The sequence below is a fragment of the Lutra lutra genome, chromosome 6, assembly GCF_902655055.1.
Source record: "Lutra lutra chromosome 6, mLutLut1.2, whole genome shotgun sequence".
NCBI classification, from domain to species: Eukaryota; Metazoa; Chordata; class Mammalia; order Carnivora; family Mustelidae; genus Lutra; species Lutra lutra.
Genome location: NC_062283.1, coordinates 146,768,028 through 146,788,812, shown reverse-complemented (window position 1 = coordinate 146,788,812; position 20,785 = coordinate 146,768,028). Strand labels below are relative to the sequence as shown.

The 20,785-nt window shown below is 45.5% G+C and overlaps 1 protein-coding gene across 9 annotated transcripts in view; it reads right to left on the bottom strand.

Annotated features, from left to right (window-relative positions):
- MAP3K4 (mitogen-activated protein kinase kinase kinase 4) overlaps nt 1–8,226 on the bottom strand; it is a 113,938-nt gene extending 105,712 nt beyond the window's left edge. For 2 of the 9 annotated variants that reach the window (XM_047733279.1, XM_047733277.1), the window contains exon 1: nt 7,676–8,202. In XM_047733279.1, coding sequence (XP_047589235.1) covers nt 7,676–7,830 — 155 coding nt within the window. In that variant the 5' untranslated portion in view covers nt 7,831–8,202. Of the gene's footprint in view, nt 1–7,675 lie in introns of all 9 variants that reach the window. The other 7 variants (XM_047733281.1, XM_047733280.1, XM_047733283.1 and 4 more) reach the window with 6 other exon arrangements.
- Between the last annotated feature and the right edge of the window lie 12,559 nt (nt 8,227–20,785).

Sequence of the window (20,785 nt, the reverse complement as noted above, 5' to 3'; positions counted from 1 at the left end):
TTCATATATTCCAACCCCAATTTTACTTTGAAATTAATCCTAAATTCTAAACTCATCTTTACAGTTCCTGTGGTTTTTTTTTTTTAAGGTTTTATTTATTTATTTGTGAGAGAGAGCCAGCGTGTGTGCATGAGCACAAACCCCCTCACCCACCCCAACAAGCAAAGGGAGAAGCAGGCTCCCCACTGAGCAAGGAGCCTGGATGCAGGACTCGATCCCAACACTCTGGGATCATGACCTGAGTCTAAGGCAGATGCTTAACCCACTGAGCTACACAGGCGTCCTTACAGTAACGTGTTTTAAGGATAAGCAACGAAGAGAACAGCCCTGAGCCGCCAGGGGAAGATGCACTCTTACATTCTTGTCTTTGGGAAATAATGCTGTTTCAAGGAAGAAATATTCAGATCGTAACCTTGCACAGCTTCTTCAAAATGATCACTTAGTGCATAAGTACTGTGTCATTCTCCTGACTCAATCTCAAGGGACAAGGGACAAAGTTCAACTGCATCTGTTTTTATTTTTGGTAGAGCCACGTTTTTCAAAGTGAGGGTCACAACCTATTTGTGGGTAATAAAATCAATTTAATGGATCACTGTGGACAATTTTTTTAACAGGACAGAAGAGAATTATCAGAGAGCATCATACATTGATTAAAAGGTCAAACATTACTTGATAAACTTTTATTTCGCTTAAATCGCACACACATACTGTTGTAACATTTATTTCTTACTGTAGGTCACAGTCACAGCCAGAGTTCAGTATCACTACCACAGAACAGAAATTACGATCTTACGGTCTGCTTAATCTAAAGACTGAGTACAGAAAAGAACAGCAAGATAAACAAAAAGGTTTCACCATTGGTTCCTTTCTACTCTGGGAAAGTTTTGTGGGGTTAAAAAAAAGGTATATACAATAAGCTTGGGACCATTTTTCGGCAGGGGAGGGGGTTGCATTATTTTTTTTTCTGAAAATGAATCTTTCATCACTGCTGTATCCTGTACAGTCTACTTAATCCAGAAAATATAGTATTCCACAGCTGGCGAGTAACTAGTCATGTGGGCGTGAGCGGCTGCTCATCTAGGCAGTCAGGTGGCTGAAGAGCACCTTTAGCTTTGGAACCTAACCAGGGGAGCACAGTGAGACACGAAAGAAAGGGAAGCAAGAGCCTGGAGACCTGGATCCTATGCTGTGACCTTGGGGAAGCAGCAGCCTCTCTACGTTGCTTTACTCATCTCTAAAATACAGAGCAGGGTTCCGAACTCCCTTCCAGCTCCAGTTCTTGTAATTCTACAAGCAATGGCTGAGAGGTTGGACTAAATAAACACTAACAATCCTCCCAGCCATAAGACTTGCACTATAAGCACTTAATTCCTTATTTCAATAAGAACTAAAGAAACCCAAGTTACACCTACATTTTTAGGTTCCTACATAAAAAAAAGACTTTAGGATTTTTAATGGTACAATAAAAATAATACATGTATTAAATTTTCTTCCAAAATATTCCCACTGAGAGAGTAAAAAGGTTGACAATTTCTACTAATTTTACATCTCTAAACTAGCTATCCTCTAGTAAGTCCTATTCAGAGCGTTCTACAGTTCAGCAGTATCCTCAAAGAGCCTGCTCACATGCACAAAAGGCTTTCACTGAAAACATCAAATCTGATCAGCTTTAAAGCTTAGTATCCACTTTTCTCCACAGAAGGTTTATTTCCTCTGAAATTATGCTGAAATGAAATCCACTTATGAAATGCTTTTGATAGAATGCCTAATATATTCTTAATAGCTTTCCCTGCTACTTTATAAACATTTGGCATCCAAATGATCCATGAGACTAATACTTCTACTGATCTCTGCAAAATCCGACAAATGAATATTCTTACAGGTAAAAAACAAACTCCCATTTTGCCTATGCTGTTAGTGAATAAATATCTAAAGGTAAATTGCACTCCATTACATGAGTCTGAGGTCTGTGGGAAATAGAAGAATGTAGATACCACACCTACTTTCTTCTTAAAATACAGTGGCTCTGCATGTGCCTCTTAAAAAGGGGAAAGCATTTTAACATCATATACATGATGAAGATACAGTCATAGATCCTAAATAGTAGTACTACAAATATGAAAGACCGTCATAAAGCAAGCCCCTCGTTTTATTGCTGATACTACTTCTAATCTACAAATTCTGTTACCCAGGATGAACTAAATAATTGAAGCAAACCACCTCGATATAGTCAGCTCAGTTCAGAGATACTAAAAACACTTTTGAAAAAAGAAAACTTAAGTAATTAAGATAATTTAATTTAAAATTTGGCAACCATATTCTTTTTATAAAATGTAGAATCTCATCAGTTTCAATTTTAATAATAATTCAAAGGACACTTAAAATTATAAATGTACTAGTTAAGAATTTATGCTCTATAATTAGCTTTTGATTATAAAAGAACATGTAACACGTTAACCACAAAAAGTTTTTAGGAAACAATTAGTATGGATCCTTTCAATCTTTTTTCTGTGCACATATACACTTTTCTTAAACGAGATCATAATGAGCATTTGCTGGGATTAAGAAGCCCAATTCAAATTATTCAGAGTTTAAGCAAAAATACAGAATCTATTAACTCACATACCGATTCAAGAAAAAAATGGAGGTGAATCTAGAATTTAAAAATTGGCCAAAGAGCTCTTCTGGCCTCTCTGCCTTTTCTCTGGGGTTAATGTTACTGTCTGAGACCAAACTACTTCTCCGTAAGCTTGACTACAGCTTCCAGGAGCTAGCTCCAGGCTCAGAACTCCACATTCTATGTATTTTGGTTATTAAAAGAGCACTGCTCTCCTCCAGCTCCAATTCTAAAAATCCTAGGAAAGAATCCTGATGGCCTGGCTTGGATCAAGTGTCCACCCCTACAGACAGGAACACATAAAAAGAGGGCATGTCCAACCTGAACCAGGGAGCTAGAGCCGACAGAGAAAGGGATGACAATGGGGGAGAGCGAGAACAAAGGAAGGACAGACATAACTGGTGGAGAAATATATACCATCTGAGCAGCCACCTCAAGTTTTGGCTCCCATATCCCTGCAAATACTTTTATAATCTGTTCTCACTGAACACAGTGATGAGTATATAGACATTAAAACCACTTGCAGTGTTTTAAAAACTGGATACTGGGGGCGCCTGGGTGGCTCAGTGGGTTAAGCCGCTGCCTTCAGCTCAGGTCATGATCCCAGGTCCTGGGTTCGAGCCCCACATCAGGCTTTCTGCTCAGCAGGGAGCCTGCTTCCTCCTCTCTCTCTGCCTGCCTCTCTGCTTACTTGTGATTTCTCTCTGTCAAATAAATAAATGAAATCTTTAAAAAAAAAATAAAATAAAAATAAAATAAAAACTGGATACTCAGGTCCCACTGACCTATAAAGACTTTTCTAGAAGGACTTCTGTCATGAGCATTTTTCCATGTCACTGAATATTCCTTAAAAACATGGTTTTTAATAGCTGCACAGAATTCTAATATGGTTCTAAATTTTTTTCAATTTAATGATTTAAATCCAGAAAAACCACATACCATCCTGATCTTTTTTTGAACATAATACTCACAAGAGTCAAAAAGCATTTTATGAAAGCACCAACCACTGACATCTCCGCCACACCTTTCTCAGAAACTATGCCACAGGATTCTTTGTGGGGGGGTGGCGGCAAGAGAGTGGATTATGGGGTGGGTGGAGACAGTTAGGTGACCTTCTGTGACTTACCACTAGTAAAAATCTAACACTGAGGGTTTAACAAATGTCTTTAGGGGACAAAGATATACCTCAAAGAATGGACAGAGGAGCAAGGTATGGCCGAACCTAATTAAAGTAAGACTGAAGATTATAAACAAACACACTAAAACCCAACTAACAGGGAAGTCAGTGACAAGGGACAGGCGAGGTGGGGGTGGTTTGAAGCAGCCTCTCAAGTCTAAGGAAATGAAAGCCTATGAGTTTGTCACACGCCTCTCCTACTAGAAGAAGGGGATACATCTTATGGGTATACAAGCCAAACCTTCCTGGTCTGTTAACACTAGTCGCAAGAATCTTTCAACTAATTTCCCTTGATGTCACGTTCACCAATCAATTTCTTAGCTAAACTCTGGCTTTCTACAGCAGAAGAATGCACTGGCCCAGCAGGTGCAGACAGAGCTGAGAAGCAGGTGAAACACAGGACCTGGACCTTGCTTATCTTATCCTGCCAAGGCAATGTCCGGTCAAAAAGCAGACCCTGCCCAAACTCCTTGTCTGACACTTCTTCTGTTTTCCCTTCGAAGAAACTATCTCCAACGGCCCACTGATCCGCAGCATCCAGGTGTCTTTAAAACGAACACACACCACCCAAATAAGAAGGCTGAGACAATAGAATGTTATGAGTAAAAAGATAATCATCAAGGAACGAGGAATTATTAAGTAACAGGAAGTTATTAGAGCAAATGTATCCAGTAAGCAGTCAAGACCTTATATCCCCCATATCTCAGGTAGAGCTCAGAAGAAGACTGACAAGACACGGAGAGAAGACATGTGAAGGAAGCAGAAGCAACATCTAATAATATGACAATGAAAGGGAAGCACAAAGTCCTTCTTGAGAGACAAGCTGTCCCCACTTCAGAACATGAGAAAGCTTCTGCCATCACTGGAGCCCTCTGTTACTGCTGCCAGACGGTCAGGCCTCCTCTGCCCTCCGCCGCCCCCGCCAGTGGGATCCCCTGCTGTAATGGCCTCAAGCCACGCCCATCCCTGACCCCACCCAGGCAGTCTGCAGCGGCACCAGAAGGTGGATTTCTCTAGGGAGAATAGGTGACATCCAATGTCAAGACTGAAACATGTGGGCTCAAAGGGGACATTAAGGTTGAGAGAGAGATCAAATTCCCTAGGACTGAAAGAATATTCAAGTACTCTTTGACTAGTGAAACACACTTTTTTTTAAATTAACTTACAAGAACCGTATTATATAAATAGTAAATAAAAGTACCTTGGTTTAGAAAAAAAAAAAGGTATTTTATAAGTTCATGTAACATGTACTTTTCGAGGTCAATAAGTGAGAACAACGAGGCTATTTCAACAGAAGTATTCTAAATGAAAAGTTACAGATTGGAGCAGCTTTTTATCAGCCTTAATATCCAAGTACTGTTTAAGAGCAGCTTCAAGAAATCACAGAAATAAATTGTTCCAAATTAGTTTTAACAGCTCTCCTTGTAATCTCAGGATCCGCCTACAAATGACCCAGAAGTCTGAAAAAGAAATTATAAGAAATGTTTACTATTAAGTTAAATCACTAACAACTGCTACCCTTCCGATTCTTTACCAAAAATAAGGATAAGAAGTATCCATGACTGACAATGAGCAGCACACTACAACAGAGCACGATCACCTCTCAGCCTGTTTTGTCCTCCTCCATGATTGCATAACTCTCACGTCAGCACACACCAAGCAGATGTGCTGGGCCGGCACCTGCCACAGCGGTGCACTGGCCAACATGTGCAGACCTGCACGCTACAAAAGACCCAGGCATTAGAGCACCCTTCCTAATCAATGACACGGTAATGTAAGGTACACGAACAAAGGTGGCAGAAAGTGTTTATTCTGTCTGTCCCAAAACCAGTTAACCTGGTAGCATAAATCACCACCTGATGGGTCTCCGGCATGGAAATGTGTTGTCTGTCTGTGTGTCACAGGTCAGCGCTGCATATCGAAGAGGTGGTGGTACAATGAGGGTGAGGGTGTGTATAAGACGAAATCACAGCTTTGTCAAGTAATCTGTTTTACAGATTTGCTGTTGTAAAATTAACTGTGATGTTGCTAAGAAAAATACTTCTAAGATCTTCTTGTTCCACACACTGCTGTTCCCTTAAAGTTGGATGAAGCCCACTTATCCTGACCTATTTTTATTATAACAAAGACAGACAAAAACCCGGCTGAAAAAAAATCACAGTTTCTTTTTACCGTTGGAAAAAGTGATTTTTTCAGCACATTACCGCGTCTCTGTGCGCTTTTTACTTTTACCTAAGAAGGTTCACATCTATTTTCTCCCAAAGTTCCATTAAACAGATTTATAAGCCCTGATCTGCCCATTTGGGTAATAAAATCACGGCTCTTCTCCAAGGTGTTTAAGGGTGTACAATGTGCAGCCAGACTTGAGCTTGACTAGCTGTGAAAACTTAAGACAAAACACCTAACCTTTATGCTTCGGTTTACTCACTCGTAAAAGAGAGGTAACAGGACCTACTTCATAGGATGGTTGTACAAATTAAGGAAGCAAAGAAAATGGCACATTTTAAGTTGTTAAGAAGTGTTCACTGTTATTACTCTTACAGAAGGACTTAAATGAGTCAAAATGCTCAAAGATAAGCTACTAACAAATTTATACAATAAGCTACCTAACAAAACTTCTAAAAATGTTAGACGTCCTCAAAAGGAACAAAATGAATTCCCATTACACCGTGTCATATTATTTAGAGAAATTCTTCCTTAAAAGTTCACAAAAATATCTCCGAAGTTAGGAAAATGAAGAATGATGTTTTTCACAGCTTATAAAATAAGTTTTATAAAAATAAAACAAACCCATTTGAAATGACTGGGTGGGCAAGCAAGGATATGGTTCCCCTGTTCAGTTCTAATTACAGCTACAGAATTCGTTTTAAATTGTTTTAAGGAGGAAAAATAAAGAGGACACTTATCTGCCTTATTCCTGGAAGTACAGAGCAAGACGGTTAAGATGCAAGAGGAACTCTGCAAGTATTCTCATTATAAGGGACAGGGGGCAGCAGTTTCCAAGTTTACTCTGCGATGCAAAGGACGGGGTAAGAGGACATTAGAACATACAAACATAGGCACATAAGGAGAGGTAGAATCGTAGTTACGGTGAGTCTGATCTTCCAGACAGGGGAAAAAAAATGACATAAAATTAATTACTACAGTCTCTAAGGAACAGAATGCAACAAACGCTCTGCGTACCGAAGTTCCATCTTAGAGCCTCAGGCGGTGGCAAAGTTTTAGAGAAATCAGTCCTTTACTTCAAGTGCACGTGTGAGCAACAATCTGCACATCGCTAGCACCAAAGGCGGCAAAGGGCCCTCAGAAAGAGAAACCAACCTGCCTGTTTGCAGAGACGGAGTGCAGTTTCCCACAGGAGAGAAAGCAGGCAAAGGAAGGGGGGTGCAAAAGGAGGGCAGGAGGAGAACGCAGGGGAGCCGCCAGAGCGTGCCTGCTCCACGAGCGTCTACTTCTTTACTCGAACTGGGGCAAAGAAGAGGTGGCGTTTTCGTTTACCAACGATGCAAGCAGTTGCAGCACGGCCCCTGGCCTGAAGCTCGAGGCGGGGAGGAGGTCACAGTTCCCGCAGAACCGGGGGTACCCCACTACGCTCCCCGCCCCGCCGCGTTCGGGGCGGGCAGTGAAGCTGCAGGCAGGGCGGGCAGGCTGGGAGCTCGGGCGGACCCGCGGTGCCCGGGCAGGGGTCCCTCGGCCGAGTCGGCCGTGGTGCCCTCGGTCCAGAGTTGCACCCCGCCCCTCTGGCCCGGCCCGGGAGCCTGGATGCAGCCCTCAAAACCTGGCGGGAAGCGCAGGCCCCCACGCCCCCTCGGCCTCCGACCGAGCTTGGGCCAGGCCGGGACCCGCTTTTTGCGCCGGGCCGCTGCGGCAGCCCCACTCACCTCGCCGCCCGGTAGCGCTCGGGCTCGGGCTCAGGCTCGGGTCCCGGCGGCGGCGGCGGCGGCGGCGGCGGCGGCGGCTCCTCCATGGCGGCGGCGGGGGTGACGGCGAAGGCGGGCGGGGGGACGAGCTCGGCGGCGGCGGCGGCTTCTCTCATCCGTGCACGGGGCCTCGCATGGCCGCGGCGGGCAGTAAGCTGCAGCCTGGCGCGGGGGACGGGAGCCCCGAAGTGCGGGAGTGACTCGGCTCCGCCTCCGCCTCTAACCCGCCGCAGGAGCCGCTCGCGCCGCGGCCATCTTGGAAACGGCGACCGGCCAGCGCCGGGCTACGGCGGGCGGCGAGGGACAAGCCTCCGAGGGCGGCGGCGGCCGCGGGCGCGGCAGCGGACAGGCGGGGACCCGGCGAAGGGAGGGGCGCGGGGAACCGGGAGCCGCGGGCGTGGGCGACCGAGGCGGCGGCCGGGGAGGCACGTCGGAGCCCCTTGCCCCGGGGGCCGCTGTCGCGCCGCGGTCGCCTGGTTTCGCTCGCGGGGCGTGTGCGCTGGGCTGTGCGCGCCGAGTCCGCTCGGCGGCGGGCGGTGGGCGTGCGCGGAGCACCCGGGAGGGGCCGCGCGGCCTGGGCTAGGCGGCGATCCGAGGCTTGGAAGTGGGCCGTGAGCTTTAAAAGCAAATGGATCACCGCCAGAGGTGATGCCATCCTCAGAAATACTGTTGGCTGCAACGCAGACGCTCGCGGCCACACGCGGGCGTGGGGGCTCTGGGGCGCGCTGCTGAAAGTGCAGCCTTGGACAGACACGAGAAACTCGGATTTCGGAGACTGAACAAAGTCTCCGGATACGCAGGGCACGAAAGCCTCCCTCCTACCGACAGGGCTGGAAAGAGCACTGCTCTCACCTCACCTCGGTATCACAAAGTGGTTTTGATCCTCCAGAAACGCGGGCGGGGGTGCCCCTACAGTGAGGGAAGAGTTTTACAGATTGTTTCAGAGTTAGAGCGATGCTGTTGGAATTCCAGTGCGTCCTGTGCCCTTAGAAAGGACTGGAGGCTTCAGGTTTTAAGTTGCACGTATCTACATAATTTCCCCCCGTGTCAAGTCCGGAGTTAATTCAAAAACAGCATCATTTAAAATGAAGTATATTTCTCATCATTCAAATGTGCTGGTTTTTTAAACTTAATTCGGTAGAGTTTGAATACGTAAACTACACGTTTTGAATAAATGTTGGGAAGAAAACCGGTCAAGACAGAAAACTTGAAATACGGTTATATATTTTTTTTTATTGATTGATTGATTTGACACGCAGAGATCACAAGTAGGCAGAGAGGCAGGCAGAGAGAGAGGAAGGGAAGCAGGCTCCCCGCTGAGCAGAGAGCCCAATGTAGGACTCGATCCCAGGACCCTGGAATCATGACCTGAGCCGAAGGCAGAGGCTTTAACCCACTGAGCCACCCAGGGGCCCCAAAATACGGTTATATTTAAAGGCCCGTTGTGAAATTAGATATATTGCCCTCGAAGTAACTTACAGAAATTTCTGCTTTAGTCTCTTTTATCATGATAGTCTGTGTTGACATCCATTTCATTTGTTCAACAACATCCGTTCAACAAACACTTCTCAGATGCATATACGTGTCAGGGACTGTTCTAGATGCTGAGGTTACAGCAGTGATCCAAACAGACTAAATCTTGTTCTGGTAGAGCTAACCTCCTAGTTAATGAAGGAGAAGAGAAAGAAAACAAAAGAAAAACAAGTAACATGCAGCATAGCAGCCAGTGATAACTGCCTAGAAGACTTCAGCTGGGAAAGGAGTTGGTCAGGGAAATGTTTTACCAAGATTGGTGAAGATGGTTAAATGATTTGGTTATACAACCATTCTTACTTACAGGCCCGCAAGCTTGTGAATCCATATTTGATATACAGACCAGCATTTGAGAGACATGGGGTTTGTTGTTTTAATTTCCGTTTGACGATGCTGCCTGTTTTAGCATGAGCCAAACAAATTTTCATTTCGCTAGTCACGGAAGGCATCACATGTAGAAACCCCACCTAACTTGTACTAAATATTCAACTTAAGTGCAGTGAAGTTTTTCCTCGTTTAAGGTAATTTGGTGGTAGGCATCGACCTGTTTTTGTTACTTATGTTCTCCTATTCAGTGCTAACTCATTTCAGCAATTCTGAACAATGACTCCCTCAGCCCCCTGACTAGTGGGTCCCAAATCCTGTCAAATTCTACGTCCCCTGTGGAATCCCCACACTGGTCTCCTTTCACTAGTTCAGACTACCTTCATGTCTCCCAGAGATCACAGCAAGCCTCATGCGCCCCCAGCCCTGCTCCAGCACTCCCCTCCCAACCCAATCTGTCCTCACTCGGCAGTCACACTAATCTTTCCGAATCTCGATCCAAACATGTCACCCTCTTACCTAATTCATTTTATTGACGTCTCACTGCTGTCAGAATAAAGTCCACAAAGAAACTTCTGGGTTCTTCAAAAGCTCCATAGTTGGTCAAGGGACTAGGATTGTGTCCAAGTAGTTCCAATGCTGTCACACAGCCCTTTCCACCTGCCCAGGGCTATTCTGGGGGCGGGAGTGAGAGCCGGCACTCTGGCAGGCTAAGAATCGGCATCCATTCAAATGATAATTTAAAAATTGTTCGAGAGGGAGATATATGGTCACTAATTCATTTCCATTGTGTGAAGAAAGCTCAACAAAGTATTTCCCAGCTTTCTGTAATTCTGGTTCTCTTCTTTGTAAGTTTCTGGGCCAGAACCCTTCTTGGAAGGCACATTAGAAGTTTTACATAGTATACAATCAGATAAATCCCTCTCCTGTACACAGCCCTGTACCATATATCCTTCGGCATTGGTATTCCAACCAAGCGTGACAACTGAATTTGATGGACCTACCGTACACACATGAACACCCAAGGCACAAAAATACTCCACAAATATGAATCAGGAAGTGACTTCCTGTGGCTATCTTACTTCCCACTTAAGAGTACTCTCTAATTCAGTGGGAACCAGACAAATTTACACATAAGCCGTCGTGTAAGGCATCTTGTATAGAAACCACACGTAACAGGCTGAATGGTCAAGATAAGCACAGGAACGGCTTGCCCCAACCTAGGCCCCCACAGCACCCACCCGCTCCAGCCCTCAGATTCCTTTTCTGCCTTCTCCCACTCGAGAGTGTGCTCCTTCACACTAGGATGCTTCCTTTGCAATCCCCCGTAGTGACTCCGAATCACCAAGTGGACGGTGCTGGAGGGAAGGGGACCGAGCTTTCACCTGGCCGTCTCTGGTGCCCAGCCCTGTGCTCCATAACTCATCAGAGCCAGTAAATACTATTGTGCTCAGGATGTAGGTGTTTTTATTTTTAGCCCTAATGAACTACTATTGCAATCAGATTTTGGTCTCTAAATTTATCACTCTTGTCACATGACTGGCCTCCTTGCCTTTCATCATGGTCTCAAAACCAGTGACGACACGATCCGCAGAGGATCACCCCTCACTCTCAGGCCTGAAGACTGACTCCCCGTGGCCATTATTAAATGCCTCTACTTTAAAATGGGTTACAAAAGCGAGATTAAAGTTTTACTAAAGATCCAGTTTACATTGAGCTATGTAACATTTTTAACTTGCTTGCCATGAGTTTCAGGCCCAGTTTGAAGTCTCAAACGAATATATATATATAGTTATATATAACTATATATATAGTTTATATATGTAGTTTATATAATGTATAAAATATATATATTAAATATTATATAAATATTTATTATTAAAGATATACATATATCTGGAGTTTGGGATTCTGTTTTTTATGACAAAGACAGTCCATGTAAAGGGCATCACTGTGGCACCTCAGGGTCTCAAAGACCACCACTCTTAACACCTTAGCATCTTATCAAGGTGGGCATATGAGCAGAAAGTCAATTTCATGGGTTTTTTTGCAAGCTGATTCAAGAAGCTGCTGCAAGCCAAATTTATATGCCAAGCTGTGCTATAAATAGGGTCATGCCTTTGTTAAAAAAACAAAACAAAACAAAACCAGGAAATTTTAAGGCTATAGCTTTTTCAAATTATTACGAGCATGGGACTACACTCGACTTAGCATGAGTTCCTCCCCTCCCCATGGTATTCATGAGCTTCCCACCCGAATTCCTGTGCGAAGCCCAGACGGATGTCCCCAACCAGTCCCTGTCCTCTCCAGTGGCTCCTTGGCAGCTCTGCCCAGCTCTGCAGAGGCAGAAAGACGAGGGCGCAGACATCCCAGTCTGCTCGGGACCAGCGGGGGCTGACTCATTTCCACTCCAGCACACACACAGAGAAAGTCAACTGAGACAGAAGTAAGAATTTCACTCCTCTGTGAACTGAGCATTACACACATAGATACTTTTTTCTGGAGTGATACAATGACATCAATTTCTACTGTCCAGTAAAACACAAAAAATACTGGATATATTAAAAAGATTAGTTACTGTACTTTTTCAATGGTCCTTGTAACATTTAAGCTTCACCCTTGTCTGGTGAGTAGTGAGAAGTTAGGTAAAATCTCCCCTGTTTTTTCTGACAGGTGATTTGCCTGTTTTGTTATTTCTCCATCAGGACCCAAATCATCCCTTATTTCAGACATTCTCCTCTATAGGAACAAAGGGTCTCAGATCAGCCCCCGAGGACTCTGAATCATTAAACAAAGGATAAAAACTCTCTCTCTTTTTCAGTGGTTATAAGGGTATGAAGGAGACCACCAGGGGAAAAGGCAGTGTCCTCCAACAAGTGAAAAGTTAGGCCAGAGAAGGGGGGCGGAGCTCCAGAGGTCCCCAGCCTGAAGAGCACACCAGTCCTTTTCCTACTGGCAGGCAGTAAAAGTGAAGAGAGCCCACACTTCTTCATTCCTGTTCTGACTTCTCAATTCACCTCTCCAGAGTCCTGCCAATGAGAGCTTTAAGCAATTAAATCCCTGCGGAAGCCCACTCTTCTTGCTAGCCAAAAATTTCTCTCATTTCCCCACTAACATGTCTCCAGAACTTGCCTGACCCTCTCCCTTCCGTTCCTCTTTCAGACGTCCAGGTGCGAGCTTTAGAGAACTATGAAACCACAAGCTACAGTTCCCGAATGATTTTCTGATCCCTCCAATCCGTAAGCGCGTACTTTGCACGTGACATGGAACCAGGTACACAGAAAGGATGTCTGAACCAGCGAGAAGGTTGGCCCGAGGCTTCTGCTCTTCACTTATTCATGCCGAAGTCAGTCCTTCCAAATGCAGTTCAAGTTCTCCCAAACCACTCTGGGAAGACGTTTCAGAGCTCCACCACCAGTCTGACCTAATCTGACAATTGTCCCCTAACACCTTGGGTGAACCCTTACTTCAGCACTCTCTTCCTCCCTAACTGCAACTAACTGCATTGGTTAATTACATGTGTCTTTCCTCGCCTGTGATTTTCTAGGGAAAGCAAGCATTATTTCTTGCTATACTATCTCTTCAGCACATAGTACATGTTCAGTAAAATGCTGGAAACATGAACTGGGTGGATAAATGAATATATGGACAGATGGATAGATGGATGGATTTATTTGGGGAAATGAGCCTACGATAAAAATGACTGTGGTAGGGACGCCTGGGTGGCTCAGTTGGTTAAGCAACTGCCTTCGGCTCAGGTCATGATCCCGGCGCCCTGGGATCAAGTCCCACATCGGGCTCCTTGCTCAGCGGGGAGCCTGCTTCTCCCTCAGCCTCTGCCTGCCATTCTGTCTGCCTCTGCTCATTCTCTCTCTCTCTGACAAATAAGTAAAATCTTAAAAAAAAAAAAAAATGACTGTGGTACACAAAGACTCTAAGAAGCATCATAAGGCAGATTTTTTTAAAAGTGTAACAGATGTTCTAAAGGGTCAGAGACAATCAAGGTGGACCCCAGTAAGGAAGAAAAGTTACATAATAAATAGACATTCAGTACGGGAGTAAAAAGCAATGTTAATTCATATTATGTGAAGCTTTAAGTCACACAAAAAAATTAGAACAGAAATAATCTCGATTCTTATACCGAATCTTATGAAGACTCTTAATGACCCTTTTGGTTGTCTGGGTATACAGACTTACACACCAAAAAAAAAAGAAAAAGTCTCTTACTTTTTTCTGGTTAAAGTAAAAGAACAGTAGTAATGGATAAATATTAAAATGGAATTTAAAACACTAATTTTTACTGAGATATGACTCTGATGCACATCAAAAACATTTGGAGCCAATGGACTTATAACCAAGTCCAGAAAGAAGTTCCAAAAAGCCAAAGACCAATCCTTCTGAAGTTTACATTTTTAGAGTGGTTTTGCAACAACATGAAGTCTTTGAATTAAAAACATTCTTCAGGGCCCCCGGGGTAGCTTATTTGGTTAAGCATCCAACTCTTGACTTCAGGTCCTGGTCTCACAGCTGTGAGATCAAACCCCGCCGCCCCCATGGGCTCCACGCCGGACACAGAGCCTGCTTAAGATTCTCTCTCTTCCTCTTCATTTCCCCGTCCCCCATCACTTTCACCAAAAAAAAAAAAAAAAAAAAACCACCAGAGAAAACATTCTTTAAAGCCGCCTAATCTAACCATGTTCTCAGCACAAGATTTTTCTCTTCATTAATCACAGAAGTATCCAAGGCTTGAATTTCCTGGTTTCGTAAGACAGTCTAGTCTGTATTTTGACAACTCTTATTTTTTGGAAATCAGTGTTTATAATAATTCCAAACCTGCCTCCTTAACACGTCTACCCAATGTCCTATCTAAGACAACACAAAATAAATGTTTGGCATTTGAGAACAGCTATTTTGTGGATCTCCCCAAAAATGGTAACAACAAATTTATTTTTTCTAAAATTTCTAAATTTTTCTAAAATTTTTTCTAAAATTTCTTTTTCCAGATTAATCATCCTCTCCCCTCCACATCAGACTTGGGTGGTATAAGGCTGGAGATGACTCCCCTGGGGGAGTTCTCTTACTGCCGTTTACTTGACAATTCAGGTTTGATTAGCATCGTTTTGATTAAACTAATCACAGAATTTGAAATCATAACCAGAACATTTTCACTTCATGTACATTACAAAGTATAATCAAAGTATGTTTAAGAAAAGAACATGTAGGGGCGCCTGGGTGGCTCAGTGGGTTAAGCCGCTGCCTTCGGCTCAGGTCATGATCCCAGGTCCTGGGTTCGAGCCCCACATCGGGCTCTCTGCTCAGCGGGGAGCCTGCTTCCTCCTCTCTCTCTGCCTGCCTCTCTGCTTACTTGTGATTTCTCTCTGTCAAATAAATAAATAAAAATCTTTAAAAAAAAAAAAGAAAAGAACATGTAATTGTTAATTCTCCTATTTAAACAAAGGACATTGCGTGTTCACAGCCACCAGGATCATTCACCAGTGTAAAAGGAAGGTGAAGAAAAAGAAAAATTTTTGTGATTTGGACCACCACTTTTCAAAATTTGAAGTCTATGCCCATCACCAGGAGAGTTTGTTAAATTGCAGATTCCCAGATCGGTAGGTTTAGAACAGGAACAGAGAGTCTGCATTTTTAACAAGCTCCCAAGCACTTTGGATGCTGCCCAAAGGTGGGCCATGCTTGGAACTGCAAGGATATAGAAGGCTGCTTGGATAAATCACAGAACTGTGCTTACAAGAAATGACCAAAAGAAAAGATGGAGGTGTTAATTTCAAGGAAAGAGAACTAAGTCCCCTGGTCAGGGGCAAACAGCAAGTATATGATGATCATATGATGATCGTGGTATTGTGGGTTGAACTACATTCCTCAGAAAAATACCTTGAAGCCCTAACCCCCATACCTGTGAATGTGACCTTATTTGGAAAGGGGATCTTGGCAGATGCATTTAAGATGTAAATGAAGCTAAAGCTGAAGCCATACCAGAATACAGCGGGCCCTTAATTCAACTCCAGAAGGCAACAGGACAGTGGAGACAGAGATTGGAGTGACATATCTACAAGCCAATCCATGATTGCTGGCAAATGTCAGAAGCTAGGATGTGGCAGGGAAGGATCCTCCCCTAGAGGCTTCTGTGGGACCCTGGCCCTGCAAACACCTTGATTTTGGACTTCTGGCTTCCGGAACTATGACAGCATCAACATCTGTTCCTCGAAGCCACTGGGTTTGTGGCACTTTGCTGGACAGCCCTCGGATACTGATACACTTAGGTGGCACGCAGTGACTGGGAGAACCCGCAGCCCCTCCAGGAAATCACTGTGGGAACGCCAGGCAGCTGTGTGGTGGTCCACTGAGGGCAAGCGCTTAGTATGGGTGGGAGGACCCAACAGGATAATAGCCATGAGACAAAGGTCACCCACTTGGGATAATTCAGGGCAGAATGCATTTATATCAGAGCAGATGAGCAACTTATGTGGGGAAAAGATCTTTTGACATTAGGTTTTTGCAGGAATAGTAAAAGAGGTTTGGAAAGTAAGGTATCGATCAATGGGTCTCCCCTTTAGCTCCACGACAGAATCACTCGGGGAAGTTTGAAAAACACATTAATGCTCGGGTCCCGCCCATCTCCTACATCTAAGTTTACTGGTCTGGGAGAGGGCCCCAGCGTCCACAGGTGGAGGAAATTCCTCCGGTGATTCTAACATCTAGCCAGGGTCAGATCTGCTGCTATAGACCCACAGTTTCAACTGCAGGATGGGCTTAGGAAACATGGTCTGAGAGTGTGCCTCAACGATGTACTTTGGGACTGATGTGAACAACACTGTGTAGCCTAGAACTGGGAATACCGGGGGCAAACGGGCTGGATATCCAGCTGCTAGCCAGGACCCGGGGACTGCAAACAGAACTTTCCAGCTAGCCTCGACAGACCACGTCGAGTATTCGCATCCCGTGTGTTTGCCTTCCCCCATGGATCACAGACCTGTGCTCACACTTGTCTGAGGTTTGCAAACAGAGGCTTGATATATTTTGACCCATTTTCCTTTGTTTATAGTGGGTGGGTGTACTCGTGTTCCAGGGCCGCTCTCACAGAGTACAACAAACAGGGTGGCTTAAGACAACAGAACTTTATTCTGTCCCAGCTCTGATCCAGGTGTCCAAAATCAAGAAGTCGGCGGAGCTGCTTCCTTCCTGGGGACTGAGAGGGAGAATCTGCTCCAGGCCTCCCTCCTGGATTCTGGCTGTGGCTAGCAATCCCTGGCATTCCTTGGCTTGAGGTAGGCGTGGCTTCTCTGCCAACGCCGTCATGTGGCTCTCTTCTCTCTGTCTCTGTGGTCTCTTCTCTTCTCCTAAGGACCACCAGTCACACTGGATGAAGAGCCAACCCTACTCCAGTCTGACCTCACCTTGACTCATTATATCGACAACAACTCTATCACTGATAGGGTCATATTCTGAGGTTCTGCCCAGGACGAGAATTTAGGGTGATGCTGTTCAACCCAATGCAATGAATCAGTGTGGCCTCTGTCACTCTAAAATACTCCACATTAGAAATCCTCATTTGGCTTGCAAACTCCCTGCCAGACGGATTGGTTCGTATGTACCTCTGTGCCTTCGACCGTGCTCTACACCACGGCAATGCACACTTCTACATGAATTAGAGTCATGTACTGAACACAAGCCAGACTTCAGGGCCTACCAGGCGCTGCTGGGTCAGAGTCTCTGGGGATGCAGACTGGGGACAAGCATTTTCCAGGGCTCCTGGGTCGTCCTGATGGGTTCAGGCCATGCTCTCTGCACACTGGTGAGACTGGTCTGGGCTTTGACTGCATAGACTTTGCAGTGAGGAGCTGAGTTCAAAGTCTCACAGCGTGTATTAGTCAGGGTTCTCCAGAGAAACAGAATCAATAGGAAACATATGTGTGTGTGCGTGCATGTGTGTGTGTTTGCATGTGTGATTTTAAGAGAGATTTTAAAAGAAATTGGCTCCCAAGATTAGGGAAGTTGACAAGTCTCACATCCAGGCTATGTGCTAGAAGGCTGGAGACCCAGGGAAGGGCAAATATTGCAGATAAAATCCAGAGGCCACCTTCTGGCAGAATTCTCTTATGTTCAGCAGAGATCAGGCTTTTGGTCTATGCATGCTGACAACTGATTAGACAAGGCCCACCCACACTATGGAAGGCCATTTGTTTTACTCAATTTTACCAATTTTAATATTAATCTCATCCCAAACACATTCACAGAAACATCCAGAACAATGTCGACCACCTATCTTGTTACTACAGTCCAGCAAAGCTGACACATAAAACTAGCCATCACAGAGGCATTTCATCGAGTCTGGCACTGAGAGAGGGCTAAGGAAGGGAACAGAGGAGGGAAGGTAGGGGCATGTTGGCACATCTTAGGTCTGTGTTTCTCTGAGCAGGATCTTTATACCACCAGCACTGGAATCACTAAACAGAAATGCAAATCACGGGGCCCCATCCAGGAATCAGTGACTCTGAACCTGTGGGGTAGGCCCCAGCCATCTTTATTTTAAACAAATTCCCCGGGTGCCACAAAGCGAGTTTAAGACCTCATGTTGACCAATCAAGTGCAGATCTAGACTGGCCAAAGTGTCCATTCTACCAAGCACATCTGTCACAAAGCACTACCTGTGGGCCTTTCTGGAAGGAAGCTGCTGAGCAACAGCCTGGGGCAGGAGGTGGCCCTGGAGTAGGGATCCATGGGTAGCAAGGGTGCAGGACATCGAGGGACAGGGAAGGACAGGGAGCAAAGGTACGTGCAGGGCTGGGGCCCAGGCAGTCCAGACAAGGACGCGGTGGTAAGGGAGGGTCCCTGGCTGGGGAGTAGAAAGTACAGGATTTCAAATGTCAGTCTGTACTTCGTGTGCAAACCACAGCCCTGGAATGATTCTTCTCAGTTTATAGAGTCTCGGTTGTAAAATCTGAGGACAATACGAAGCATCCCAATAAGAGGACAGATTAAAACGCATTTGGAAGTGGCCGCTGAAACCCCAGCAGCAGCGCCGAGTGACGAGGTCGGCCTGGGCCTGCAGCCCGCGCCACGTCAGGAGGGGCTCACACCCCCGTCCGCGTCTGAAACTCGGAGCCCTTCAGGCTGGAGACTGTAAATCTCTCTCTGAGCCGGCAGCCTGTGGTGTGACTCATTCACACCCGATCCCCAGTCCGAGCCTCCCTGGGTCCCGCTCGGCTGGGTGCTTGGGAACTGGGTGAACACAGAACCAGAGCGTGAGGCTTGGACACGTCAGAGGCTTTCAGGCCAAACGTCCTCATGTCCCCTGCCGCCTGCCAGGGACTGGCGTTTGTTATTATTAGGTCATCGCCATGGCGTGTTTACGAACTGTCCTAACACCTCAGGCACACGAGGCCAGATGTGTGGGAGAGTGTTCTGGTTACTTTATCTGCGCGCTGGGTCTGCTCCCGTTTCCTCTTTGGAAAACACTGAAACCAGCATGCTTAGCAATCTGAGATAAAAGCATCTAGTTAGTGAAAAGTAGGAATAATGCATGAGTGTGAAGATGACCTTTGTCCTGCAGACACAAGCTTCTGCAGATCCTTGGTCCCCTTCCCTGTCTCTCCTCTGTCACCTGAGTCGAGAGGTAGAGGGGACAGGGAGGCCCGTCATTCGCCGACTCTCTCCACGCACACTCCTGGGCCACTCCTTCTATCTGGGGTCCACAGGCCACTGCCCACAGCCATCAGGCTTCCAAATTCCATGATGTCATCTCCTAATTATTAAAATTTGGTTATAAAAACCCTTCAGCCAGTTTATCTAGGACATGTCTTGCAAACCAGCCTCCCTAGAAGTGGCTCTTAGGCACTCAAGATGGGGATAAAGTGGTTTTTTTAAAATAGTCATGTGAAGTTTAAGAAAGAACGTTGTCAACATCAGAGCATAAAATAAATAATAATTTAAGATAAGCATTAGAAAGAAACCTCTGGCTTTACCGTGATGACTGTCATCGAAATGTTTACAGGAGAGTAACAGAAAATCCTTTTAAAGCTTTTTAAAGCGATGTCCTATTAGCAACAGTAACCATTTCTGTCCTTGCAAATTAAAATTCCGCCCTGGATTTCTGAGCACCTTCATGACAACTCATTCCAGGGGAGATTATTATTCACCTACTGTATGCACAGCTCTGTGCTGGCCATGGACGGAAAGGTCACTCTCTCCCGGGAGTGTGCAATCTGGTTGCGAGGTCAAACAAGTGTGGGTAACATTCAAGAAACGATGTCAGGGGGCGCCTGGGTGGCTCAGTGGGTTAAGCCGCTGCCTTCGGCTCAGGTCATGATCTCAGGGTCCTGGGATCGAGCCCCGCATCGGGCTCTCTGCTCGGCAGGGAGCCTGCTTCCTCCTCTCTCTCTACCTGCCTCTCTGCCTGCTTGTGATCTCTCTCTGTCAAATAAATAAATAAAATCTTAAAAAAAAAAAAAAAGAAACGATGTCAGGCAGTAAGCTCTGCCCTGCTCCCTGCCCACCCTTCTGGATCTGGCCCAGACCCCACCTCCTCTGCGACAAGGTCCTCGGCCTCTCCAGGTGGCCCATCTCTCCTGGCCTGGGTTCCCCTATTCATGGTTCATTCTGTCACTTCCTGGTGTACAGCCTTTACTTTTGACTCGATTGTCCGGTATGTGCTGCATCTGTCCGTGAGCTGGGTGGCTCCCCCAATCTTTGGGGGGAACCAAGATTTACATTTCTTTTGCATTCTCTGATGTTGACAATGTTCTTTCCTTAATTCTACATGTCTTCCTAAAAAAGTCCATTTTTATCTCACTCTAATGTGCCTAAGAGCCACTTCCACACTCATGAATCAAAGCGCATCGTGGCTCTGAAGGTGTTTGGAGCAGCCCCGTAGGTCTGCTGGAAATGAATTTCTAAATTCTACCAAGCCTGCACAGAGGCAGCTATTAAAAACCACCAATGTCTGGGTGGCGAATACATCAGTTCCTTGCAGTTTCCAATTCTGAGCAACAGCGGTGTTCCAGAGATTTCTGTACTGGGATAAGTTACTATAGTTCGCTGAAGCCAAGTACAGTGGCTTTTAAGCTGCAGAATCTCGCTGCTCTGATGAGAAGGATTCACGGTCTGAGCGGCGTGAGGGTGTGGACGGCCTGGGGTCGTCTAGGCTGTAGACCTCAGGAGTCAACACAGGACCTTCTTAGGCCTCCATCAACTACT